This window comes from Dipodomys merriami, unplaced genomic scaffold, assembly GCF_024711535.1.
Source record: "Dipodomys merriami isolate MVZ:Mamm:240054 unplaced genomic scaffold, mDipMer1.0.p SCAF_16, whole genome shotgun sequence".
NCBI lineage: Eukaryota > Metazoa > Chordata > Mammalia > Rodentia > Heteromyidae > Dipodomys > Dipodomys merriami.
Window position 1 is genome coordinate 15,999,954 of NW_027202937.1, and position 27,746 is coordinate 16,027,699.

Consider the following 27,746-nt stretch of genomic DNA (forward strand, 5'->3'; position numbering starts at 1 on the left):
ACACAGGACCTCATGCATGCAAGGCAAGCGCTCTACCACTGAGCCACGTTCCCAGCCCTTATGCCTCTTTTCTTGAACACTTCTTTCAGGGATAACTTACAGATTTTGTTGTACTAGCCTCCAGTACTATCAGCTGTTTCAAGGAGTGTAAGTTCATTCTAGTGGAAAATACTAGATATAAAGGCATCAGAGACACTATGGTCACTGCTACTAGGGAATGGCTATCCTAGTGAACAGATCAACATGTATTCTAGTTCATATATACACACACACACACACACACACACACACATTCTTAATGTGTTTGTCTTGGTTTTTGTTGTTTCAGTGTTGGCAACTTGGCATTTGCTAGGCAAGTGGTCTATGTTCTTTCACTAAGCTAAATTTCCCAGTCCCCAGCATGCATTCGAATACAGGCAAAGTGTAACACAGCTGTTTCCAGTTAGTAGGAAATGATTACTGATAGAGAAATCCAATTTATTAGGAGTTCCACAGTCCACAGAACTTTTGAGAAATGGACTTAAGTGGCTTGCCATCTTTTTTTCTTCAGTATAACAGATGAGGAAATTCAATATGGCTTGTCATATGCTTTTCCCCACCCTTTAATACAAGAGATTCCAGGCTAGAGCAGAGAGGTATTTGGGCCATTTCTGGTGTCACTAATATGCTTTGCTTCAAATTTATTTGATTATTCTAGGCCACATAAAGAAAATGGAAAGTGGCATGGCACTTTAGAGCTGCTGTAGTCTGAATGTATCCCCCTAAGAATCCTCTAAGGTGATGATTTTAGGAGGTAGGGTCTTTTGGAGGCACTTTTATTAGCATTTATGATTCTTCAGAGAAACATTCCTTGACTCTTCTGCCATTTGAAGATAACTAAAGTAGACAATGGGCTGGACCTCTTCAGCCTCCAGAAATTCTGTTTTATATAAGGTATATCATCTATAGTTGTATTACAACAGCCCAAACAAAGGTGTCCATTTATATTTCTCTTTAGTGTTGGACATTAATCTTAGATTAGGATTGCTAATTTTTTTCTTGCTGGTTGTGGGGCTTGAACTCTGGGCCTGGGGGCAGTCCCTCAGCACTTCAGCTCAAGGTGAGTGCTCTACCACTTGAGCCGCAGTATCACTTAGGTTTTCTGGTAGTTAATTGGAGATAAGTCTCACAGACTGACTTTGAACTGTGATCCTCAGATCTCAGCCTCCAGAGTAACTAGCACCCAGCTAAAATAGCTAATCTTGAGTTCGTTTTTGTTTTGAAAATGCTAGGAAGTTCTAAAAATATAAAACTGAAGATAGTTCAAATGAATAGACACACAGCACTAACTGCTTTATACATTGTTTTCCACAATTTTATTTATTCGTTTATTTTGCCAGTCCTGGGGCTTGAACTTGGCCTGGGAACTGTCCCGTAGATTTTTTTCGCTCAAGGCTGTCATTCTACTACTTGAGCCACAGCTCCACTTCCAGCTTTTTCTGTATATGTTGTACTGAGGAATCGAATCCAGAGCTTCATGCATGCTAGGCAAGCACTCTACTACCACTAAGTCACATTCCCAGCCCAAGAAAATATTTTTGTTCTTTTATTTTTAAACTTGTTCAAAATTTGTACTTAATGTTCACTTTAAGTCATTCTGCTGTTTTTCTCAGTTTCCCAGGTGTTTTGTATGTCGGCCTTGTGCTATTAGTTTTCCTGTGGCCTTGTTAGTCAAATCTACAGAGGCAAATGCAAGTGTTCTTCCTTGCTTCAGAATATGTGCTGTAATCACTACTTCTTCTCCTATTTTAGCAGATGACATGTACCTTGAAAGGAAATATTTATGGTTAATGGAAAGCTTTTAAAAGGGAAGGTTATGATAAACTCAACCACTTTCCTATGTAGCTTATTCCTAAAATTTAAGAATAATGACAAGCTTTCCTATCATATTTGAACGGTTGGCTCTCATCCATCCCTTATCAATACTGTTTCTTTTCTCATAACAGAATTTAATCTACTTAACTTCCTAAGTGAAGTATCTCTTGGTGTTTCTGTCTTATCAATGTTTAGACTTCACTAAAATGACATTAGAAGAACAAGTAATGAATATGAAGTCCTTAGAATTGTGGTAGGAAAAGTTGTGTCTTGGTATCCCTGGGGGATTGGTCCTAGTACACCTTCTGGTACCAAAATTCATGACTTTTTTTCTGTACAATTTAAACAACCTATTCCAACCCTGCTATATACTTTACATCATCTCTAGATTAGTTAAAATACATAATAGGATGTAAATACTATGTAAGTTAGAGTGCATCATTTTAGGGAATAATGAAAGGAAAGGTTGCACATGTTAGAAGTTAAAGACATTTTCCAACTGAAGTTGGTTTTGTGGGTTCTCCTTATTCCTTGTTTGTGTGTGTGTGTTGGTTCTGGGGCTTGAATTCAGGGCAACCTCGGATTTTTCACTCAAGGCTGGCATTCTGCCATTTGAGTTACACCTGTACTTCCAGCTTTTTTTTTTTTTAACCAGAGGTAACAGTCTCGTGGACTTTTCTGCCTGGGCTGGCTTTGAACAACAGTCCTAAAATCCTGAGTAGCTAGGATTATAGGTGTGAGCTTCCAAGAGTTTTTTAGTTGTTTTTTTGTAACAATCTTAAAGCTGGGGATAAAAACAATGTTCTAAATAGAAGTTTCTTTACCAAGTTTAATGTCTTTTATTATAAAGCAAGGACCTTTGCAAAGTTAAATAATTTAGTCAAATTCAAAATAAGACTTAAGTATGTCTGGGAGGTAAAAGAAAGTTCAGACTTTAATGCTGAAAAGAATAGACTGATTTAAATTCATGTACTTCAGTCTAAAAAAATGAAAGTGCTATGTCTAAGCTTTTTGGCTACTTTTCACTATTTCCCCTACATTTCCCCCCCCCCCCCCCATAAGTCAACTTAAGTGGCTCACACCTGTAATCCTAGCTACTCAGGAGGCTGAGATCTGAGTATTGCGGTTCAAAGCCAGCCTGGGCAGGAAAGTCTATGAAACTCTTTATCTCCAATAAACCACCAGAAAACCAGAAGTGGCGCTGTAGCTCAAGTGGTAAAGCGCTAGCCTTGAGCTGAAGAGCTGAAGGACAGTGCTTAGGCCCAGAGTTCAAGCCCTACCACTGACAAAAAAAAAAGTAAAGAACTTAGCTATTAGCTATTAAATGAATGTAAAGAAAGCCAGCAGTTCCTTGTGTATAAATGAGAAACTGTTAAATTAGGGGATCTGGAAGCTGCCACTTAGTCAATAGTATTCTTATCCTAGAATTTCCTCTTCTGTTATTTTGGAACTCATAACTTTTTTTTTTTTTGTCAGTTATAGGCCTGAACTCTGGGGCCTGGGCGCTGTCCCTCAGCTCTTCAGCTCAAGGCTAGCTCTCTATCACTTGAGCCACAGTACCACTTCTGGGTTTTTCTGCTTATGTGGTGCTAAGGAATAGAAGCACTCTACCACTGAGCCAACTTCCCGGCCCTTGTAACTTTTTTTTTTTTAAATCCAAGTAATATTCTGTGGAAGACAAGTTCTATTTATGTAATATAAGATTTAATATGGGGCTTAGAGTATAGCTCAGTGGGTGGGTGCTTGCAAGCGGCTCTTGGTTCAATCCTAGCGTAGAAAAAACATGCAGGAGTAAATATGGTATCCTGAGTGGTGTCTAGCACATGAGATGTTTAGAGACTGAAACATTTAGTTTTGAGATATCTATAACCTGAAACTTTTCCTCTAGACCATGTCTGTTCAGTTTATCAAATTTTGAAATTTAGGCAGCTCTTGGTGGCCAATGTTTTGGCAACACGCCTTAAATTTGAGTTACTAACAATAGGGCAGTGAAGCCAATGTTCATGAGAATTTTATCTCCTATCTTACCACCAAAAAGCTGAAAAATGGGTCAAATGGTAGAGCACCAGCCTTGAGTGACAAAGCTAAGGGATAGCATCCAGGTCCTAAGTTCAAGCTCTAGAAACAGCACACACAAAAAGAATACAGGAGAGAATGTATAGGATATATATATATACACACACACATAAATATGCATATATATGGCATATATACATATATGTACAGGTACATATATAATGGTATATATATACATATATATGCCATTTTACTCCCATATGGGAGGGAGTCAACATTCATATTTTGAGTGGGGTCTTAGAACCAATCACCCACAGATATGGAGGGGTGACTTTTTTTTTTTTTGGTCAGTAATGGGGCTTAAACTGTGGGCCTGGGTGCTGTCCCTCGGCTCTTCAGCTCAAGGCGAGCATCTACTACTTGAGCTACAGCGCCACTTCCAATTTTCTGGTGGTTTATTGGAGATAGGAGTCCCACAGTCTTGCCCAGGCTGGCTTTGAACCATGATTCTCAGATCTCAGCCTCCTGAGTAGCTAGGATTACAGGCATGAGCCACCGGCACCCGGCCAGTGACTATAATTAGAACTGTTTTACTTCTAGGTTCGAAAGCCATGGCATATGGCTATAGATTTATAGCTGTATTTAAGAATAAGCAGCTAATTGGATCTGATGCTTCACTAATATTTAGCTTTGTTTGAAGTTATGAAATGTTTAGCGCTATGTTGGATATGGCTTGGATACATACGTTATGTTCATGTCAACACTGACTCCTGGTGCTCCTCTTTCTGTGCACATCAGAGCCATGGTTGATATGGAATCTATTAAGGTTGCTGTCAGACCACCGTGGAGAGTACCAAGCTTATTAGTGTGCTGTTCTTCTACTTTCATTTCACAAACTAGTTTTTCAGGAGCAGCAGAGACAACAGTCACCTAAATGTAAAAAAAAATAATAATTAGTTCAGTCATTAGAAAAAATTCAAACAGTCCATTGAAAACAATCATTGGATGAAACTGAATTTCCCCCAAAAGTTGATTCAGAAATTCAATTAACTTGCTAGATTTTTGTTTGTATGCATGTGTGCGTGCACGCATGTACCAATCCTGGGCACTGTGGCTGAACTTTTTTGCCCAAAGCTAGTGCTGTACCACTTGAAGTACAACTCTACTTCCATCTTTTTGGTAGTTAACTGAAGATAAAAGTGTTAGATTTTTCTGCCCCAGGTGGCTTTGAACTGTGTGATTCTCATATCTCAGCCTCCCAAGTAGTGCAAATCACCAATGCCTAGTAGTAGATTATTTTTAAAGGGGAATATTTAGGGAAACAATAGTTTTTGCTAATCTCTATTTCTGCGGAATTCAGTTTTTTAGTTATGTCCAACACCTGGCATCTCTCCATCTCTCCTTGGACATTTTGTACCAACTAAGCCACTGATCCCTGACTTGGAGAACTGAACCCAGGGCCTTGAGCTGGCTAGGCAAGTGCTAACCGCCCCTCTCTGTCATCTCTTAGTAAGCCATATATACGTCTAATTTGGGTTCCTAATTTTTGCACAAGAAAAGTAATTTTCTAAATGACTTAATTTTTGAGTAGTTGAAAACAACTTGAAAAAACAGGCAGGAAGAAATTCATTATTGAGTTAGAATTAAGCTTCTTCAGAAGTACTTTCAGGAATATGTCCATAGTGACATGCTTGTTTTTTCAATCACAGATTTGCTTGAAAGCAGTTAACACCATGAACAATACTGTTTTATAGCCTTTCAGTGATGGCCTGTGTTTTCAAACTTTTTTAGGAACTTGGGCTGGGAATGTGGCTTAGTGGTAGAGTAAGTGCCTAGCATGCATGAAGCCCTGAGTTTGATTCCTTATTACCACATCAACAGAGAAAGCCAGAAGTGGCATTGTGGCTAAAGTGGTAGAGTGTTAGCTTTAAGCAAAAGAAGCTCAGGGACAGTGCCCAGGCCCTGAATTCAAGCCCCAGGATTGGCAACAAACCAACAAAAAACTTGAGGGGTATGTGAATTTTCTTGGAGGTTCTTCCAGTTTTGTCTTCAGCTATGTGTTTATTGGCCACAGGGATGTTTAGCAACATAATATACTCATGGGACCACTATAGTATGTACAGTCCAGTCCATTGACCAAAATGTCATTATGTGATTGGTACGTGACCATATTGTATAATAAGACAGGGATAATTTTGATTTTCCTGATAAATTCAGAGTGGCTTATTGTCAAGATCACCCCCTATGTGACAGGAGCTAAGTTTTAGATCTAGGTGTACCTTCTTTGTCCTTCTAACCACTAACTTATAAAGTCTCTAGATACATAGAGACAGAGTTCTCTACTGAGATTCACTGTTTATTCTTCAAAGGTATGAAGGAAACAAAACCAAAGTAATACAAACCATCCCCAAATTACTGTCATGTTATACAATAGCATTAAATCAATGGGGAAAAAAGTTAAAATTGGGTTGTCTGTAGCAATATGTGATCTAGCCACAAGATGGCCCCATGAACTAATAATACACACCAAATAGGAACAAAGTTCATCTTTTTTGTATGTGTATGCCAGTATGGAGGCTTGAACTAGGGGCATTGGCACTGCCCCTGAGCTTTTTGCTCAAGGCTAGGTGTTCTACCATTTGAGGAAAAGCTCCATTTCTGGCTTTTCTGGTAGTTTACTGGACATGAATCTGACTTTGCTGCCCTGCTGGCTTTGAACAGCGATCCTTAGATCTCAGCCTCCTGAGCAGCTAGAGATAGATTTAAAGACTGTTTTCTTAGCCGGGCGCTGGTGGCTCACGCCTGTAATCCTAGCTACTCAGGAGGCTGAGATCTGAGGATCGCGGTTCAAAGCCAGCCCGGGCAGGAGAGACCGTGAGACTCCTATCTCCAATAAACCACCAGAAAACCGGAAGTGGCGCTGTAGCTCAAGTGGTAGAGCGCTCGCCTTGAGCTGAAGAGCTGAGGGACAGCGCCCAGGCCCAGAGTTCAAGCCCCACGACCGACAAAAAAAAAAAAAAAAAAAAAAAAGACTGTTTTCTTCCTTTTCCCCAAGGAAGGACCACAGAACATGTTAACTTAAAACTGGAATAAATCTTCACTGAGGTATAGATAACTTTGCATGTTAGCCTGACATGACAAGAAATGGCAATGTATTGCCAATTCATGTCTCCTAAGTAAAGCAATTATTAAGCTGGTGTAACAATGACAATGTCCTGTATATCCTTCCATAGTTAATAAGTAGTCTTATTGGTGAGAGGCTCATGGAGAGCTATATTCTGATTAAAATGGCTACAAGTGGAGGTATGGTTCAAATGATGTCAGTCTTGATTAAAAAAAGCCGAATGAGAACAGGCCATTAGTTCAAGTCCCAGTACCTGTGTGGAAAAACAAAAGTGGGCTAGGCTTGGAGTCTTTTCCTGTATTGGGGGGAGTGGGAGGGCAGGAAATATTTTGCTCTGTCTTCTCCATTTCTATTTTAATGTTAAACTATAATCATTGTGCTGGGCACCAGTGGCTCATACTTGTAATCCTATAAATTCAGAGCATCATGGTTCCAAGCCAGTCTGGGTGAAGATTCCATGAGATTATTATCTCCAATTCACCAAAACCACACGATAAGGGATGGGCCTCAGATGGAAGAGTGCTGAGCCTTGAGGAAGAGCACCTAAGGGACAGCACCTAGACCCTGAGTTCAAGCCCCAGGACTGGCACAAAAACAAGTTAAAAAAAAAAAAAAAAGATTGGGGTAGGGATATGGCTTTGGTAGATTGCTTTCCTAGTACTGTTACAAAATGTTTTTAGAGAGACTACAAAGCCATGTATGAAATCATCTTATCCAGCAACCCCCTTGTTAGCATATTTGGGGTTCCTCTTCACACTGTAAGTACTATTGTAAAGTTTTGGGGATTTAACACTGTTCTCCTTTATGGAACAGTCTTCCCCTTCAAGACCCATAACTTGCTCAGGTTTTTATTGAAATGTCACTATTTGTGACATACTCTCCGATGACATTTAAAAATTCTCAAGAAAAAGAAACTAAGCTGGAGGCAGTGGTGTGCCCCTGTAGTCGCAGCTTCTTGGGAAGGCGAGGCAGGAGAACTGCCTAAGATTGCTTTCCAGCAGCTATGATGTCTTTTCTCTCACTGCTCATCAGAAATGCATACTGCTCATTTTTACAACCTGATGGGGCAATCATGTCATGTTTGATTTACAAGACTAATAATAGTGTTAAGGGTCCTGATTTTTTTTTTGTTGGTAATCTGCATTTTTCTATGAATAGCATGTTTTTATGTTTTGTGCCCTAGAAGACCATTTGTCTCCACAGCTCTTCTTAGCATATTAGATTTTCACTACTCATAAGATGAAATTCTTTTCCAGACTATTGGGATTTTTTTAAACTTTTGACTTAAAACAGTTGAGTTTATATTAGCAATGTATTTAGTGGCTGACAAATAATGGTATGTGTCATAAAAAATAAATATGATAAAGGCAGGCTCAGTGGCTCATGCCTATAAATCCTAGCAACTCAAGAGTGTGTGATATGAAAGCCAGTCTAGGCAGAAAAGTCCATGAGACTCTTAAATCCAGTTTGCCCCTCGAAAGCTGGAAGTGGAGCTGTGACTCAAGTGTTAGAGCACCAGCCTTGAATGAAAAAGCCAACCAAGAGTTAGAGGCTCTGAGTTCAGTTTTGTTCAGTATTTGCACACACACAAAAATACTCATATGACACATCATATAATGACCTACTTGTTAGTTGAAAGATGTGACTTTTAAAGGTCTTTCCACATGGAGCTGTCCTGATTTCTTTTGCCAGTTTTCTTGTGACTGGACATTTAAGTTTTATTTCCTGATTGTCATATCACAAATAGTGCTGTGAAGATATTGTTTGCCCATAAACCTAAAGATCTCGCCTCATTACATTTTTGTGTATTTCTTATTTTTGAACAATTTTAATGACCAATGACATATCTGATCATTTTTATTGGTATAACATGTTGGTAAACTTGAATACCACTGCCTTCTTGTGGTTTTTAATAAGTGTAATTAAATCTAATCTTTTAATAAGTATAAGATTAAGTCTAACCTTTTAACTATTTTTGTCTGTTTGTTATTATGTTGTTTCAATGACAAGCATAAAACTGAACATTTTAAAATCTAGAATCAGTCAAAAGTCTTATAACAAGGACACACGATCTCCATTTATTATAGGTATTTATGGTAATCAGTTCATAGGGATGCAAAGTAGAATGGCAGTTGCTTGGGGGGGAGGGACTAAAGAATGGGATTTACTATTTAGTGGGAATTCAGTTCCAGTTTTGCAACATATAAAGTTATGAAGATAGTGGTGACAATTGTACAACAATATGAGTGTAACTAATACTACTGAGCCATGTATTTAAAAATGGGATTGATATATATAATGTTTTCTGAACTTATTCACTCCAACTCCTTTATTTTTTCTTCTAGTACCTTTGATGAAACTTAGAATTCACTTTTCTAAGTTATAAATTCTTTTTTTTTTTTTTTTTGTCAGTCACAGGGCTTGAACTCTGGGCCTAGGTGCTGTCCCTCAGCTCTTCAACTCAAGGCGAGCACTCTACCACTTAAGCCACAGTACCACTTCCAGTTTTCTGGTGTGTTACTAGTCTCACAGAGGTTCCTGCCCGGGCTGGCTTTGAACCGCCATCATCAGATCTTAGCCTCCTGTGTAGCTAGGATTACAGGCGTGAGCCACAAGCACCTGGCTTAAGTTATAAATTCTTTTTTTTTTTTTTTTTTTGGGTCCGGTTGTGGGACCTGAACTCTGGGCCTGGGTGCTATCCCTCAGCTCTTTAGCTCAAGGCTAGCGCTCTACCACTTGAGCCACAGCACCACTTCTGGCTTTTTTCTTTTTGCTTATGTGGTGCTGAGGCATCAAACCCAGGGTCTTATGCATGCAAGGCAAGCGCTCTACCACTGAGCCACCTTCCCAGCCCCTTAAGTTATAAATTTTTTTTGGGGGGGATCCGGTCATGGGGCTTGAACTCTGGGCCTGGGCGCTGTCCTTCAGCTCTTCAGCTCAAGGCTAGCGCTCTACCACTTTAGCCACAGTGCCACTTTCGGCTTTTTTCTTTTTGCTTATGTGGTGCTGAGGAATCGAACCCAGGGCCTCAGGCATGCAAGGCAAGTGCTCTACCACTGAGCTACCTTCCCAGCCCTTAAGTTATAAATTCTTAACAGGCAAGAAAAATTTTGGTGGCACTAGGGTTTGAATTCAGAGCCTTGTACTTGCTAGGCAGGTGCTCTACTGCTGAACCATACCTCCAGACCTCTGTTGTGCCAGTAGAGCTTAAACTTAGGGCCTCACGTGCTTGAAGTTGTTCTTAGCACCTGCACCACAGTTGCACTTTGTGTCTGTGCTTAGTTGGAGATGTCATGAACTTTCCTTCCAGGGCTGGCTTTAAACTAGAACCCTCAGATCTCAGCCTCCTGAGTAGCTAGAATTATAGTCACCAGTGATCTAGTGGTCCTCCAGACTTTTTTTGTGCTGGTTACTTTTGAGTGAGGGTTTTGCTTCTTGGTATGTGCCTAAACAGTGATTTTCCTATTTTGGCTTCCAACTGTAGCCAGAATGACAAGCAAAGGCTGCTATAACCAGTTCCTTCAATTAAGATGGACTCTTATGAAGCCATGTTCTGGTGAGTCACACCTGTAATCATAGCTACTCAGGAACTGAGATCTGCAGATCACAGTTCAAAGCCAGCCTGGAAAGTCTGGCAGGAAGGTCTATGAGATTCTCCCTAACTACAAAAAGCAGTAGTAGAGCTGTGACTCAAATGGTAGAGCTCCGGCCTTGAGTAAAAAAGCTCAGGGATAGTACCTAGGGCCTGAGTTCAAGTCTCAGGACCAGCACACACATACAAAAAAAGATGGAGTCTTATGGACTTTTTTTGCTCAAATTGCCCAATCTTGGCTTGTTACATAGTGAGGCTCTCAGGTGCATACTACCCTGGCCAGGCTATTGGTGGAGAAGGGGTCTTAAAACTTTCCTGTCCACGCTGTCCTCAGATCATAATCCTCCTAACCTCAGCCTCTCAAGTAGCTAGGATTATAGATATGAGCCACTATTTCCTGGTTTATGGTTGGTATTTCTTTATAGTCTATAGTATTTATTTTTTTGACAAATTTAAAGATGATCTTTTAGTAAGATTTATGAAAGGAGCTGGTGGCTCACCCTTGTAATCCTAGCTACTCAGGAAGCTGAGATCTGAGGATTGCAGGGTTTTTGTTGTTTTTGTGGTAGGGCTTGAACTCTCTGGGCTTGGGTGCTGTCCCTCAGCTCTTCAGTTCAAGGCTAGCGTTCTACCACTTGAGCCACAGCACCACTTCTAGTTTTCTGGTGGTTTATTGGAGATAAACATCTCATGGACTTTCCTGCCTGGACTGGCTTCAAACTGAGATCCTCAGATCTCAGCCTCCTGAGTAGCTAGGATTGCAGGTGTGACCCACCAGCGCCCGGCCCAAGGTTTGCAGTTTTAAGTTAGCATATGCAGGAAAGTCCATGAGACTTTATCTTCAATTAACCAACCAAAAATGTCAGAAGTAGAACTGTGGCTCAAGTGGTAGAGCACCAGCCTGGATGCAAAAAGTAAAAGAACAGTGTCCAGGCCCTGACAAGCCCCAGACCAGCAACTCCTCCCCACAGCTCCACCCCCCCCCACACCCTCCTCACCCAAAAAACACCACCAAAACACACAAAAAAACCCAGAGCCTGTTAAGAGGTTAGCACTCAGGATAGAATTGTCACATTTAACCAAGAAGAAAATAAGTTTTGCTTTGACAACTACCTATATTTAGTAATGGTAGATCTGAAGCAACAGAATTCAAAATCTGGTTCTTATTCAGAAATACCCCTTTCTCATCTTTGCAAGAGCAATGTAGTAAGAACATAGATGATTTTAGGAGACAGTACACATCCTTATGTCAATTTAGAGTTTTAACAATTTGTAAAACGGCATTCAATACTCTGATTTCTCTTCAGATCATATAACTCTTCCACTTTCTAAAAAGTAATGCTGGGCCAGACGCTGATGGCTCATGCCTGTAATCCTAGCTACTCCAAAGGCTGAGATTTGAGGACTGTAGTTCCCAGACAGCCAAGGCAGGAAAGTCCATAAACTCTAATTGCCAGTTAGTCACTAAAAAAAGCTGGAAGGCTTGTGGCACAAGTGCTAGAGCATTAGCTTTGACCAAAAAAGGCTAAGGGACAGGACCCAAGCTCTGAGTCCAAGCCTTAGTACTGATACAAAACCAAAACTAAACAAAAAACACATCAGGGCTGGGTGTGGTGGCTCAAGCCTGTAATTCTATTTGGAAGGTGGTAGATATTAGGGGAGTTGTGGTTTGAAGCCAGTTTGGACACAAAAAAATTCTCAAGACTCTATATCTCAATCAATGCTGTGTGCAGTATTGAATGCCTGCCATCCGCACAAATGGATCACAGCCCAGACTGCGCACAAAGTGAGACCCTATGCTATACATTTCATAAATAACATTAATGGGGAGGTGCTGGAAACACAGCTCAAGTGGCATAACACTTGTTTAGTAAGTGCAAGGTCCTGAGCTTAATCTTCAGTAGCATCAAAAATAACAAAACCATTTAAAATTAAATATTTGGAGAGGACTTTTTTTTTAAAAAGGAGAAAATGAAAAGCATTCCTGGTCTTAAAGGTGTTGGTGCGCTCTAGTGGATCATGTCTGTAATCCTAGCTACTGAGGAGATTGAAATCTGAGGATCAGGTTCAAAGCTAGCACAACAGTAAAATCTGTGAGATTCTTATCTCCAATTCACCAACAAAAAAGCTGGAAGTGAAGTTGTAGCTCAAGTAATAGAAGACCAGCCTTGAGCACAAAAGCTCAGGGACAGTGACCAGGCCCTGAGTTCAAGCCCCAGGACGGGCACAAAACAACAAAAACCTCTAGTGTCATGCTTAAACAGAAGGGAAAACTTTTTTTCATAAAATAACAAGTCAGGGTGCAGTGAGGTGACAAAAGCTATAGTAGTTAACAAAGAGTGTTTAACAAATAATTTTATACTATTTAAAATATTTTATATTGGCTAGGAATGTAGCTTAGTGGTAGACTGCCTAACATGCATGAAGCCCTGGGTTCGATTCCTCAGCACCACATAAACAGAAAAGGCTAGAAGTGCTGCTGTGACTCAAGTGGTAGAGTGCTAGCTTTGAGCAAAAGAAGCTGAGGAGCAGTGCTAAGGCCCTGAGTTCAAGCCTCAGGGCTGGCAAAAAAAAAAAAAAAAAGTATATATATATATATATATATATATATATATATAATTGCATAGTACAATAATGATAGTATAATACTGTATTTTTGTATTATTTTATAACCAATATATTGGTTACATATTAATATGCTATTACTACATTTTGCATACTACATAATTGTGATATAAAAGATTTTTTTTTATTTTTCTGGGGTCCGGTCCTGGGGCCTGAACTCTGGGCCTGGGCGCTGTCCCTCAGCTCTTCAGCTCAAGGATAGCACTCTACCACTTGAGCCACAGTGCCACTTCCGGCTTTTTTCTTTTTGCTTATGTAGTGCTGAGGAATCGAACCCAGGGCCTCAGGCATGCAAGGCAAGCACTCTACCACGGAGCCACCTTCCCAGCCCTATATATTGAATTTCAAATGATTTCTACCACGGAGCCACCTTCCCAGCCCTATATATTGAATTTCAAATGATTAAGTATGAAAACATTCAATACTTTTTTTTGAAACAAGGTCTCAATAAGTAATGTGGGTCGACCTCAAACTTAAGATCCTCCTGTCTTAGCCTTCCAAGTATTGGGATTACAGGGATTTGTCATCACACTAGGCTAGAGTATTACAATTTTAACTAGGTATTCATAGGTAATAAAAATACAGGATACACATTGATGAAGTTGCTGAAAGCTCTAGACTGAAAGCTCTAAAGGGAAGACAGAGGTGGGTTTTTGTTCTTTTTTTTTTTTTTTTTGCATGGACTGGAACTGGAACCTAGGGCTATGCAGGTGTGCTATCTCTGAGCTACATCCCCATCCCTGCTACAGAATTTTTATGGAATTCAAATTCTCTCCTAGGCCATTACATCCTTTTTTAGAGAATACATCTTTCTAAAAGTCACATAATATGCTATTGCATCTTACAGAGCTTTCTATTTGAAAGTATCAGATACAATTGAATATTATTCCTGTTTTTCAGAAAAGCCATGACAGTAATTTTTTTTGGGGGGGGGGTCCGGTCGTGGGGCCTGAACTCTGGGTCTGGGCGCTGTCCCTCAGCTCTTCAACTCAAGGCTAGCGCTCTACCACTTGAGCCACAGCACCACTTCCGGCTTTTTTCTTATGTGGTGCTGAGGAATCGAACCCAGGGCCTCATGCAGGCAAGGCAAGCGCTCTACCACTGAGCCACCTTCCCAGCCCATGACAGTTATTACACTGTTAAAATACAACCTGAGAGGCGTGTTCCAGGAGAAAGACTTAGGAATGATTTTAGGTCAATATTAAATTTCACTTCCAGATTTCCCTGTATTCTGTAGTGTTTTACCACTCGGGCACAGCTCCACTTACAGTTGGTTAATTGGAAATAAGACTCGCACCCGATTTTCCCGTCCAGACTGCTTTCAAACCGTGACTCTGACTTCTGAGTACCCAGGATTACAGGGAAGAGCCACCACCGCCGTTCCCCACCCCTCACTTCCTTAATTAGAATAAACTTTCAAAGTTCTTGGGAAGTTCCTCCACCCTGAGTGTACCTAGCGCTTTAGTCATGGATGCTTATCCACCAATACTTCCAACAAAGCCTCTAACAATGACCTTGACGCCTAACCCTTTGGGTTTAGTTTGGTCCGGTGACAGGGGACAGAGACCCGAGTCTTCCTAACTCAACAGCACTTGTATCTCGCTGCAAATGACGTTCTCCAAACACCTCAAAACCTTGCAAGTGCAGCTCTTAAATGCCTTGACTTCCATTCAAGGGCCAGGACTTACCTCTCCAGGAGCTGCTAGAATACGTTTGTGAACTCTCCCAAACCTCCACCGAGCGACGCCTCTCTTTCACGCTACCAAGCACTGGGCTTTCCTACTTTCCATAGCGGATCATCGCTGCCGTCTAAAACCCTGACGTGCGCTTAGGCGTTGCCGTACTTTTTACCTGCCCGCTCGTGGAAGGCTCCACTTGGGTTTCCACCAGTGACCACCACACTTTACCTGAGAGAAAACGCGAATTCAACCCGACACACCCGAGGCTCCGTTAAGCAGTGGGAAACCACCTTTGCTAATGGGGACCTGGGGCGCATTCCAACAGAAGCTAGACAGGGATCATTTATTCACAGAGCTCGCTTTCCTCTTCTTTCCGGACTTCGCCTCCAGTACCTTTTCCAAAACTCTATCAAAGCCGGGAGATTTCACCACGACCTTCAGAAGTTCCCGTATATTCTGTGCCATGGTGGACGGACTGCAAGCTTCCGGGCTCCGGGAGGGAATGAACTTCACCGGCGCCGTTCGCGGGAAGAAGAAGGGCGCAGAGGGTCAAAAGGCAGACGGACTCTCCGCCCGTGGAGGAGCGTGCGCGCTCCCGCAGCCAGCGTCCCCCGACGCGCGCTCACGTTCTGACGTCCACCCCTCCCCACCTCTGTGACCGAATGCGCACGCGTAGTTTGTCGGGGTCGGCCCTGGCAACCGAGTCGGCCGGGCCTATCGCGGAGCACGTTTCCTCGCCGGCTTGTTGATTCGTGAGCACCCGGAAAACGGACGCCTGCGCAGAGGCTGGGGGTCGGCCGCTCCAGTCTCCGGTCCCGGCTCGGTGAAGACGCGGAGGGTCGATGGAGCGCGGGAGCGGGCACGAGGCGGCGCAGGGGGACGGCGAGCCCGAGGTGAAGAAGCGGCGGCTTCTGTGTGAGGAGTTTGCCTCGGTCGCCAGATGCGACGAAGCGGTGGCGCAGTGCTACCTGGCGGAGAACGAGTGGGAGGTGGAGGTAGGTGCCGGGGGTTCTGGCTCGGGTGTGCGTGGCGTCGCGGGCCTCCTCATCCCGGTGCCGTTGTGCTTTTCAGAAAGCGCTCAACTCCTTCTTCGAGCCGTCAGCGGAGGAGGACGCCCTGGACGCCGTCCCTGAGGGCGCGGCGGGGCCCGAGACGTGGTAAACGCGGAGGGGAGGGGAGGGGCCGGGCGGCCTACCCTCGGAGGCGTCGGCCGGGTCCGGGACGCGGTAACCGAGGCGGGGCTCGGGGCTGGGGGCGGGGCGGCGTCCCGGCGTGGCGGGGGTCGGGGAAACGGTTCCCCGGGGGCGCGCGGGGTCGGGCGGTTTGCTGTCGGAGGCGTCGGGCGGCGTTCCGGCGCGGGGCTGGGGGCGGGGCGGCGTTCGCTTCTCCCTCACCCGAGAACCCCAGGTTCGTGCCTCGCCGGTGCGGGGGGACACCGCGTGCGCCCCCCGGCGGTGCTGACCGCCGTTTCGGACGCCCAAGGGCGTGGAAAACACCCGAGTGGCACTTTGACTTGAGTTAGAGACGCATAAGACCAGGTCTGTAACGGAACAAACAGGACGGACATTCTCTGCAGAGGAATGGTAGCTTGGAAGTCGTCTCTCTTCCTGTAGTGTGTGGTCAGTTGCCCCTCCTCTGGCCAACTCACAAGTAATATACTTACATATGTTTATAGGCATACTACACGTAATGAATACACACATAAGTGATAAGTATTCTACAAATTAACTTTATAAATTATAGCTATATTAAAATACCGTTTTAGGAAAATATACCAAGATGTTAATAGTTTTATTAACGCTACGGTTTAATACGACGATATATGTATACTTTATACATATACTTTATACATACACTTTATATATGTACTAATATAGAGTACATCTTTTCGTATACATGATATGAACACGTATGAACATAGTACATGTATACATATGTTTATATTGTATATTATACAATGTCAGTTAACAAGTAATACTGCTTATATTGGTCTCTTATCTCTTGGAACTCTGATCAGAGGCCTACTACAATGAAACTAACTTTTTTTCTTTCTGAGGGAGTGGGATTGCAAATAGGCACTATCAGTCCCAGATATGTCATTTTATTTATTTATTTATTTATTTATTTTTGGGTCCGGTCATGGGGCCTGAACTCTGGGCCTAGGCACTGTCCCTCAGCTCTTCAGCTCAAGGCTAGTGCTCTACCACTTGAGCCACAGCACCACTTCCGGCTTTTTTTTTTTTTGCTTATGTGGTGCTGAGGAATCGAACCCAGGGCCTCATGCATGCAAGGCAAGTGCTCTACCACTGAGCCACCTACCCAGCCCTGGATATGTCATTTTAATAATATATGTAACCCTTGAGTTCTCTCTTAACTGTGTTGAGTGAACATTTGAATAACACTTTCCTAAGTCATATGACTTTGACCTTCCATGTACAGATACTTTTAGGATATTTAAAACTATAGGTTGAATATCCCTTACCTAAAATGCTTGATATTGGAAGTAATTTAGCTTCTAAATCAAGTTGGAATTGGTGTTTTCTGATACAGGATGCCTAATCCCTGGTATATTCTAAAGGAAGGCTACAAGTCCCAAAAAAATAAATCTCAATTTGTAGATTATTTGCAAAGCTATATTTCATTCTGATCTTGCCAGTGTTGACCTAACCAATGAAGACACGACTGATTCTACTAGTTCTAAAAGCAACTCACTTGAAAGTACTGAGATAGAAGATAAAACCATGTTCTCTTTCATTACCTGGAATATTGATGGACTGGATATAAATAATCTTCAGGAGAGGGCTCGAGGGGTATGTTCCTACTTAGCTTTGTAAGTATTGTCATTTTTCTTCAATAGTTTACTGTGATAAGTAGCTTATATCTACAAAGTTAGAATTTTAAAGGTTTGGGGCTGGGAATGTGGCTTAGTGGTAGGGTGCTTGCCTAGCATGCATGAAGCCCTGGGTTTGGTTTCTTAGTACCACATAAACAGGAAAGCTGGAAATGGCACTGTGGCTCAAGTGGAAGAGCGCTATCTTTGAGCAAAAGAAGCTCAGGGATAGTGCCCAGACCCTGAGTTCAAGCCCCAGGACTGGCAGAAAAAAAGAAAAATTAGACTTAGCTTCAAAGGCCAGCTTTTAGAAGAAATATCTGAATTGAGGTGATGGTCTTTTGAGTTAGGGTGTCTGATTGAGATAGCACCAAGTTTTGTTAGCTTTCTAGAATTGTAAGTTCTCTGGAGCTCAGTTTCCTTTGCTGTGGATAATGTTTTTAAAGATAAAAAGAAATAACATTGGTAGCATTGTAGGCTCTTAGTATAGTAGTTTCTGTTTTCATCACTGTTCCTCTTTCAGTGCTCGAATTAGACTCAGTGGCCTTATACCTACATACAGACAGGGTTCTACCAAGGCCCCCCATCTCTCCTGTTTGTTTTTTCTTTTGTTTTGTTTTTGGTAGCTTTCCTGGAGCTTGAACTCAGTAGGGAGCCTGGGTTTTGTCCTTGAGCTTTTTTTGCTCAAGGCTAGTGTTTCCTTACTTGAGCCACAGCTCCATTTCTAGCGTTTTTGGTGGTTAAGTAGAGATAAGCATCCTAAGGACTTTTCCAACCGTGGCTGGCTTTAAAGCGTGTTCCTTTGATTTCAACCTACTGAGTAGCTAGGATTCTAGGCCTGAGCCATTGGTGGCCTTTTTAATCATCATAATACTATGTGCTAAATAAATAACAGATCTTTCTTATTTTATATTTAGAAATATAAACCTTGAATACTAGGTGCCTTAGAGGGTAACAGTTTATGTTTCTTTTTTTTTTTTTTTTGGCTTGTCCTGGAGCCTGGATGCTGTCCCTCAGCTCTTCAGCTCAAGGCTAGTGCTCTACCACTTGAGCCATATTGCCACTTCTGATTTTCTGGTGGTTAACTGGAGATAAGAGTCTTAAGGACTTTCCTACCTGGGCTTGGTCTGAACTGGGATCCTCAGTTCTCAGCCTCCTGAGTAGCTAGGATTACGTGCTTGAGCCACTGGTGCCTGGCCAGTTTGTGTTTCTTTTGTCTTGGAATTTCCTTTATTCAGATAGCTGAAAATGAAATGATATGCTAGTACTTAATTTGATGCTTTTAATTAGGTACTGTCCAGATGTGGTATTTCTACAGGAAGTCATTCCCCCATATTATTGCTACCTAAAGAAGAGAGCAACTAGTTACGAGATCATTCCAGGTAACAGTTTTCCTGTAATTTAACCTGTCTTTTTCTTTGAAAAAATAGATCAATGGAAGCGATAAATGAAAATTAATTTACTGGAGGAAGAGAAGAAAAAGCACAAATAAGGTTGAGAAAAATGAGCAAGGCACAGGATAGTAAAAGAATAGAATATTTGCAGCTAATATGAACATGAACATGTGAAAAGTATTAAAGTGATTTTTCAGAACAAAGAAAATACTAAAATTTGAAACACTGAGTTGCTTTTTACTAAAACTAGTTGCTAATAATGTTTTGTATATACACATGCTGGGGATGAAACCAAGAGCCTTGTGCATGCTAAGCCCATACAGTGGCTCTGTACACCCCCAGCTCTATGGTTAAAACTTAAGAGTATGAGCCTGGCGAAGAGTTCGAGCCAGGTGCCAGTTGTGTTCACATCTGGAATCCTAACTACCCAGAAGACTGAGATCTGAGAATGGAGGCTCAAGGCCAGCCCAGGTAGAAAAGCCCATGAGACTCTTCAGTCACTTAAAAAAAAAAAAAAGCCATAAGTGGAGCAAGTAGGTCAAGTAGTAGAGCATTAATCTTTTTTTTTTTTTTGTCGGTCGTGGGGCTTGAACTCTGGGCCTGGGCGTTGTCCCTCAGCTCTTCAGCTCAAGGCTAGCACTCTACCACTTGAGCTACAGCGCCACTTCCGGTTTTCTGGTGGTTTATTGGAGATAGGAGTCTCACAGTCTTTCTTGCCCGGGCTGGCTTTGAACCGCGATCCTCAGATCTCAGCCTCCTGAGTAGCTAGGATTACAGGCGTGAGCCACCAGTGCCCGGCATTAGAGCATTAATCTTGAGTGAAAAAGCTTCTGAAACCGGGCCCAGGCCTTTGCTCAGTTCAAGTCCCAGTACAAGCACCAAAAAAACCCCCAAGACTTCAAAAACTATTAATTCCTTCTCCCCCCATTTTTTCCCAGAATGATTTGTTTTCCATTTATGATTTTGCTTTTGCTATAAGTACATGTAAAAGTAGCACTTGAGCCATATCTAATGACTTTTCATCTGTAGTAGTTTTATGCCAGTAATGGGACTTAAATTCTAGGTCTGGGTTTTGCCCCTGAGCTCTTTTTGGTCAGGTCCACTTCCAGTTTTTTGTGATTAATTGGAGATAAGAGTCTCACAGACTTTTCCTGCTTGAATTGACTTTGATCCACAATCCTGTTCTTAGCCTCCTCAGTAGCTAGGATTACAGGCAAGAGCCACTGGTGTCTTGATCTCCCTCCCTCCCTCCCTCCCTCCCTTCCTTCCTTCCTTCCTTCCTTCCTTCCTTCCTTTCTTTCTCTCTTTCTTTCTTTCTTCTTTGACTTTTACATAGTATGATTTTCAATTTTGATTTATTCTTGAAGCCATAATTGGTAAGGAAGGAATTCCTTCTCAGTCTACCCCTCTCTTTGTTGAGGATTTCTGCTTGTTCCTTGGGGGGTGGTTTATAGTCTTTTTTATTTTGGACTTTTTGTTTTCTGAATCCCATGCTTTGCTTCCCTTTGGTTTTACTTGCCTATTTCATTAGAGCCCATACTCGAGTTACTTTCTAAGAGTAGTGCCTGAGTAATGAAGTTTTTTTTGTTTTCTTGGGGTTTTTTGGTCAGTTGTGGCGCTTGAACTCTGTGCCTGGGCACTGTCCCTGAGCTCTTCAGCTCAAGGTGAGTGCTCTACCACTTGAGCCACACTGCCACTTCCGATTTTTTTGTGGTTAATTGGAGATAAGAGTCTCACAGATTTTCCTTGTCTGGGCTGGCATTGAACCTTGGGTCCTCAGATCTTGGCCTCCTGAGTAAGTAGCTAGGATTACAGGCATGAGCCATTGGTGCGAGGCTAAGTAATGAAGTTTGAAAATCCTGGTGCTGTGCTCTATTTAGACTCATGGTAGGTTGATAGTTTGAGGAGACATAATTTTGAGGTAGAAGTAATTTTATCTTTAAGAATTTTGAAGATAATGCTTCAGCAGCTTCTAGTTTTCATTATTGAGGATAGTAAGTTTAATGTCATGCTGATTCCTGTTCTTTTTTTTTTCTGTAGTCTCTGGAAACTTTAATCCTTAAGTACTTTGGATCTTTTTTGTTTGGGACTTTGAGTCTCAGGATTTGTAAAATCTCCCATTTTTGTTTTTTCCTTTCTCCTCTTTATAATTTCTTTTTGAAATTGAGTGTAAATTATTGAGTGTAAATTATTTCAATTTCTTAGGCCTACTGTACACAAAGTACATTTTTGTTTTGGTTTTTATCAGTCGTGGGCCTGAACTCTGGGCCTGGGCGCTATCCCTCAGCTCTTCAGCTCAAGGCTAGTGCTCTACCACTTGAGCCACAATGCCACTCCCAGCTTTTTCTGCTTATGTAGTGCTAAGGAATTGAACCCAGGGCCTCATGCATGCAAGGCAAGCACTCTACCACTGAGCCACCTTCCCAGCCCACAAAATAGATTTTTAATGGCATATTCCTTTATTCCTCTGTGTGTGTGTGTGCGCGTGCGTGCGCGTGTGTGCATGTACACACTCCAGTACTGGGGCTTGAACTCAGCCTGAGTATTATTCTGTATATATGTTCACTCAAGGCTGGAGCTCAACCACTTGAACCACAGCTCTTCCAGCTTTTTTGCTGGTAATTGGAGATGAGTGTCTCATGGACTTTCTTGCTTGGGCTGGCTTTGAATTGCAATTCTCAGATCTCATCCTCCTGAGTAGCTAGGATTACAGGTGTGAGCCACCGGTGCTTGGCTTTAGGATTTTAATCTTTTCATGTGCCTTTTTAAGAATTTGCTTTTGGTTTGCTTGTTGTCTTGTTATATAGCCTGGGCCTAGAACTTGTATAATCTCCTGAGTGCTAAGATGGTAGTTGTGTGGTACCATGCCCAGCTCTTGGTTCACATTTAAATTCTATCCACTAAAAAACAACTTACAGCTTAGTATTCTTCAGCAAGACTAGGTAGTACATATAATACAGGGGAAGACAAAAGATTGATTACAGAAAAAATTGCTTGTTCACTGGCATGGAGACTCCCAACTATCTATTGTGTCAGTACATGAAAGCCTTTCATCTGAGGCTATTCAGTCTTAAAAAATTCCTAGCCAGGCATGGTGTGTCATATGTGTCTATAATCCCAGCCTTTCAGGATGCTAAAATAAGAAAAAAAGTCAAGGTCACTTTAGGATAAGATCACAAGACCAGGTAGACAAATTAGCAAACTCACCTCAAAAATCAAAACAAGTGGGCTGGGAATATGTCTTAGTGGTAGATTGCTTGCCTATCATGCATGAAGCCCTAGGTTTGATTCCTCAGTACCACATAAACAGAAAAAGCTGGAAGTGGCTCTGTGGCTCAAGTGTAGAGTGCTAGCCTTGAGCAAAAGAAGCTCAGAGACAGTGCCCAGGCCCAGATTTCAAGCCCCAGGACTGGCATACACACACAAATAATAAAGCAAAAAACAAAATAATAGTCTTCTAGATTTTGAGAGCTTTGTGATTCTCTTGCCTACCTGTGGGAACAGGTCAGAGGAAGAAGCAGCTCCCTGGGTCTTCAGTATATTTTCACTTAGTTGGTTTTCAGTCCCACACCTCAACCTTCCTCCCTTCACCTTTCCTCTAAGACATACCTTTTCCAGGAGCTGGTGACTATGTGGAGCCTCTAAAACTTAGTTTCCCTACAGATTTTTAAGTCTCCTGTTAGTACGTAGGTGAGTGATTACTTGTCTATGGAGAGTTGGGGAAGACAACTGGATGTGCTTCACCCTGTATGCAGATGTCAAACTAGCTATGTACTGTTGATACTCAACCTATTACCTTTTGTGATAATTTTTTGTTCAGTGTTATTTCTGGACTTTGGTGAGCCAAATCTACTGGCTTCCTGTTCATAGTTCTCTGCTACAAGCATTCAAGTGGCTTTGTCTGTTCTGATGAACATTTGTCCTGCTGTTTTCTGAAAGAACTTGGGTAATTTCATTCAGTGTTCCTCTACTCTTAGTTGTTTTTTTTGAATTTTTAAATTCATTTTGCTATAGTTTTTCTTGTAGAAAAAGAGAAGTAAAGTCCTGTCAGATTTTCTCTGTTTAAGTTACATGCACTCTGTCAGAAATTTCTCACATTTTCTCATTGGATTTTAATAGCAAATTAACTATATTTTGGATTTCTGTGCATTCACCTACACACATTTTCCCTGGTGCTGTGGCTTGAACCTATGGCTTCCCACAAGCTAACCAAATACTGCTGAGCTATATCCCTTACCCCATTTATTTTTTTATTCCATATTTCTAACCAGAAAACTTTGGGAAGAGACAGGTAGATAGTGAATTTGATTGGCAATCTTGAGTTAGTTTGAATTAATAGTTTACTTTTAAGAAAACTGTGTATATATGGTATATAATATATATGGTATTACATATAGATTTACATCTATATATGAATATACATACATATATATTCTGTTAAGTCTTTTAAGAGAGGAGCTTAGGGTAAACTCAAGTACACATAACTTCAGCCAAAATTCTTTTTACAAATACTTGAAGGTCGCGAAGATGGATACTTCACAGCTATAATGTTGAGGAAAGCAAGAGCGAAATTAAAAAGCTACGAGATTATTCCTTTCCCAAATACTAAAATGATGAGAAACATTTTGTGTGCGCATGTAAGTAATTTATATTTCAGTTTTCTTTAAAACAGAAAAAACTTAAAAATAGTTTTATGGTGTCCTTGTTTTTATAGAGAAAAATTTGTCCTTTATATATAGGTTGTTTAGATTTAGAGAACTTTCATAAATTTTGCAAACCTGTAAAAATTTAGTTATTAATCTGTTAGATGGTAGATAAATGATGCTAGTTAATTCACTTAACATTTTTTAGTTACACATATGCTCTAGACTTAATATGGCATTAAATAAGAATTATCTGTGTTTGCAAATGACTCATGACTTCTTAGGAGGGAAGTAGCTGTGCTTATAGATCAGACTGGAGACATTTAAAGTGTGTCCAGTGTCAGGATTTTAGAGAAATGAGTCACTGAAGACCTGGGGATACTGTAAGGCTCATTGATAGTGGAGGTGAAATGTGGACTGAACCTTGCTTTCTAAATCTTTGTGGGCATAGTTAGTACCTTACACTGCTTTTTACCTAGACTGATAGTAGTGCTGGCTATACTTTTACAGGTAAATAAATATATTTGATTGAGTAGCCTGATAATTCTGTTATCAGAGTTCAGCTTTAGTGGTTAGTGATCAGTTTAACTATAATAATTCTGTTGCAGGTGAGTATGTCTGGAAGTGACTTTTATCTTATGACTTCCCATTTGGAGAGCACCAAAGAGCATTCTAAAGAACGAATGAGTCAATTAAAAATGGTTTTTAAGAAAATGCAAGAGGCTCCAGAAGAAGCTACTGTTGTATTTGGAGGAGATACAAATTTAAGGGATCAAGAAGTGAGTAACAGGTTAATGTTTGTGGGAATATTATTGCTGTGAAATTGAATTTAGGTTCTCTTTCTTTTTGGTGCCAATGGGTAGGGTAGGGCTTGAATTTAAGGCTGGTGCACTCTTCCTTAGTGCTTTTGCTCAAGGATAGTGTTCTGCCACTTGAGCTACAGTTCCACTTATAGCTTTTGGATGCTTAATTAGAGATAAGAGTCTTGGCCTTTCCTGCCTTTGAACCTTGATCCTAAGATCTCAGCCTCCTGCGTAGGTAGGATTACAGGTGTGAGCCATCTGTGCCTGGAATACATTTGGGTTTCTTAGAACCTCATACAAATGACTGTCAGATTTACCAATTCCACTTTTGGGTGGAAGCGAGGTATAAGAAAGCAACTGAACCAGCTATTTGTACATATGTTCAAAGCATTGTTACTCAACAGCAAAAGGATACCAGCCACTGAAGTGTAATTGTTAGATGTATGGCTATAAACAAAATATAGTTTGTTACATACAATGGAATGTTATTTAATCTTTTATGAGAGTTTTTATATATGCTGCACACGGATGAATCCTAAAGTTATATAAGCTAAGTGAAATCAACAAAGGGAAAAAATAAATGCTAGATTCCTTTTCTAGTCTGATTCATTGAAGACAAAGTAGAAAGGTGAGCACTAAAAACGGGCAAGAGGGCTGAGAAGGTGGCTCAGTGGTGGAGCGCTTGCCTTGCATGCTTGCGGCCCTGGGTTTGATTCCTCAGCACCGCATAAGCAAAAAGAAAAAAGCCGGAAGTGGCACTGTGGCTCAGGGGGTAGAGCGCTAGCCTTGAGCTGAAGAGCTGAGGGACAGCGCCCAGGCCCAGAGTTCAGACCCACTACCGGACCCAAAAAAAAAGTTGGAAAAATAAAAAAATAAAAATAAATAAAAACTGGCAAGATAAAGGAATGACATACTAGTGTTAATGAACAGAGTTCCAATTACAGAAGATGAAAGTGTTCTGGAGATAGATGGTAGTTATATTATACAACAACATGAAAGTATTAGTCCCACAGTTGTGCATATGAAAAGACTAAAATGATAAATTTTATATAGTGTTTATTTTACCATACACAAAATTTTTTAGGCTTTTTTTTTTCCTTTGCTGCTGGGGATTGAACCCAGGTTGTCACACATGTATTTTACTGATAAACCTACAGCCCCACGAAGTTTTAAAATCCTATAGTGCTAATGAAAGAAGGCAAAATTAATAAATATTGGTAATATATTTAAAATAGAATTGTGAGAGTAATAGATATCATTGGATTGTAGGAGTGTTACACTTGTAAATTTATACAATAGAGGAGTTTTTCAAAAGTTTAGTTTTTAAAAATTTAACAGCAATTACAGTTCAGTCTTTAGAATTTTATCTGTACTCAAAGTTATGTACTTGCTCACAACAAAAGGCACCTGTTTTATATTATGCTTACATTGTCTACATTTTGCTACCATGCAGCAATATACTTTTTAAAAATTAGTTGTACATAGAAGTTCGCTTTCTATATAAAACAGTATAAGAATACAAGGTGTCTGACAATATGCAGCATTATACTTTTAAAATATCTTACTTTACATTGTTTTTCCATTGTGGCTTAAAATATAGCACTTAGGAGTATTAATGGCCAAACACACCTTTTTAAATTGTGGGAAAAGATGTAAATCTTACAAAATATTCTTTCTATTTTTCAGGTTACTAAATATGGTGGTTTGCCTGATAACATTATGGATGCCTGGGAATTTTTGGGCAAACCTAAGCATTGCCAGTACACGTGGGATACACAAATGAACTCTAATCTTGGAATACCTGGCGTTTGTAAGCTTCGTTTCGATCGCATATTTTTCAGGACAGCAGCAGAGAATCCCATTATTCCTCGAAGTTTTGATCTTCTTGGGATGGAAAAACTGGACTGTGGGAAATATCCTAGTGATCACTGGGGTGTTTTGTGCTACCTGGATAAAATATTTTGAAATGCTTGTCAAATGTAACTTCCAAATGTTTTGAGTAGTTCTGTTCTGACTTCTGGCAAATACAATTTTTACCTATCTGGAAAGGTAGGCTTAATATGGAAGAATTAATATTCTTGACCATTATTACAGAGAATACCTAGTTAATGTTTATTTACACTTAAGCATGCCTGTGTTTCAAATGTGATGAGACCTTTTGATAGGAGAGCAGAAAGCCTAGTCAGCTCATAGCTGCCAACTGGATTCTATTAGGGCCCACATTGTCTCAGGGTTAACCTTTATAGTATTATTTCCATTAGGCACCAAGATTTTATTTTTTAAAAAGTATCAAAAGAAAAAAGAGAAACTTTTGGGGACTGAATTTAATCATATTTCTCAAATTCAAATAATCTTAATTGAAAAGGCCATAATCATCTGCAGTTGTGGATGACAACTCTCCTACATCAGCTTTAATTTTTGTCAGTGACAGTGTATAATTGGTATAATTGAAATCTTAACATTTTAAATCTCATTTCTTTTCTGATTACTGTTTGTATTGAAGTTGCTACCAAGCAAAGTTTGGCTTGATAATGATTAAAATCAGTTTTATGACGGCATAGGAGTTTTTTTTTCCTAAGAAAAATAAGTTTGTAAGAAAAATAACGTTTTAGTTTTGCTACTTGTAAAATACAAATACTTTACAGGAAGTGGATGAAAAATACCTTTTATTTCTCACTTTTTTAAGTATTAAGGTGTACAGAGGGATTACCATTCCATAAGTTCATTCTTACTTTTTTAAGGGTAGTTTAAATGTGCTTGAAAGAAAAGCCCTTAAGAGAAATGTACTGTAAATAAATAATTTTACTTGTTTGTAGATTGGTTTTGTGCGTCTATGATGGAAAACACCAGTGGGAAAAATTTAAATGAGAAGTGTGGGTGCTGATGGCTTACACCTGTAATCCTAGCTACTCCCAAAGCTTAGATCTGAGAATCTCCGTTTGAAAGTCAGCCCAGGGAAAAAAACAAGTGGAAGTGTGGCTTTAGTAGGTAGAGTGCCAGCCTTGAATGGCATTGGGTGAATTGAGGAAAGTCTTTATCCTAGCGCGGGTTCCAGTAGGTTGTTGTTTCTGAGGATGATTGGGAGGAGAAAATGTGCACTACAGTTGACAACTAGGGAGCAAGCACATTTTCTGTGATTCATATTTCCTTCCCCCAAAAGGCAAGTGCGCTGGACACCTAGATTAC

At 40.8% G+C, this 27,746-nt stretch overlaps 2 protein-coding genes across 2 annotated transcripts; one reads left to right on the forward strand and one right to left on the reverse strand.

The window, feature by feature from the left end:
• Positions 1 to 1,340: 1,340 nt before the first annotated feature.
• Acot13 (acyl-CoA thioesterase 13) lies at positions 1,341 to 15,517 on the reverse strand. Its single transcript, XM_070024456.1, has 3 exons — positions 15,284 to 15,517; positions 4,616 to 4,800; positions 1,341 to 1,805 (listed from the first exon to the last, which is right to left on the reverse strand). Exons 1-3 carry the CDS (start codon positions 15,353 to 15,355, stop codon positions 1,649 to 1,651), a joined length of 414 nt encoding a protein of 137 aa, XP_069880557.1. The 5' UTR covers positions 15,356 to 15,517; the 3' UTR covers positions 1,341 to 1,648.
• A 123-nt stretch (positions 15,518 to 15,640) lies between these two features.
• On the forward strand, positions 15,641 to 27,377 carry Tdp2 (tyrosyl-DNA phosphodiesterase 2). Its single transcript, XM_070024452.1, has 7 exons — positions 15,641 to 15,885; positions 15,962 to 16,047; positions 17,547 to 17,720; positions 19,011 to 19,102; positions 23,633 to 23,751; positions 24,366 to 24,536; positions 26,247 to 27,377. The coding sequence occupies exons 1-7, from the start codon at positions 15,733 to 15,735 to the stop codon at positions 26,523 to 26,525; spliced, it is 1,074 nt and encodes a 357-aa protein (XP_069880553.1). The 5' UTR covers positions 15,641 to 15,732; the 3' UTR covers positions 26,526 to 27,377.
• Positions 27,378 to 27,746: the final 369 nt, after the last annotated feature.

What these genes read in the sequence shown, in the direction of transcription:
- Tdp2 (XM_070024452.1), top strand. Translation starts at nt 15,733, where the DNA reads ATGGAGCGCGGGAGCGGGCACGAGGCGGCGCAGGGGGACGGCGAGCCC. An exon ending in GCGGCGGGGCCCGAGACGTG is followed by an intron (nt 16,048 to 17,546) that starts GTAAACGCGGAG and finishes TGATCTTGCCAG; the next exon opens with TGTTGACCTAACCAATGAAG. An exon ending in CAAATTTAAGGGATCAAGAA is followed by an intron (nt 24,537 to 26,246) that starts GTGAGTAACAGG and finishes TCTATTTTTCAG; the next exon opens with GTTACTAAATATGGTGGTTT.
- Acot13 (XM_070024456.1), bottom strand. Translation starts at nt 15,355, where the DNA reads ATGGCACAGAATATACGGGAACTTCTGAAGGTCGTGGTGAAATCTCCC. An exon ending in TTGATAGAGTTTTGGAAAAG is followed by an intron (nt 4,801 to 15,283) that starts GTACTGGAGGCG and finishes TTTTACATTTAG; the next exon opens with GTGACTGTTGTCTCTGCTGC. An exon ending in AGTGTTGACATGAACATAAC is followed by an intron (nt 1,806 to 4,615) that starts GTATGTATCCAA and finishes TTTCCTTTCAAG; the next exon opens with GTACATGTCATCTGCTAAAA.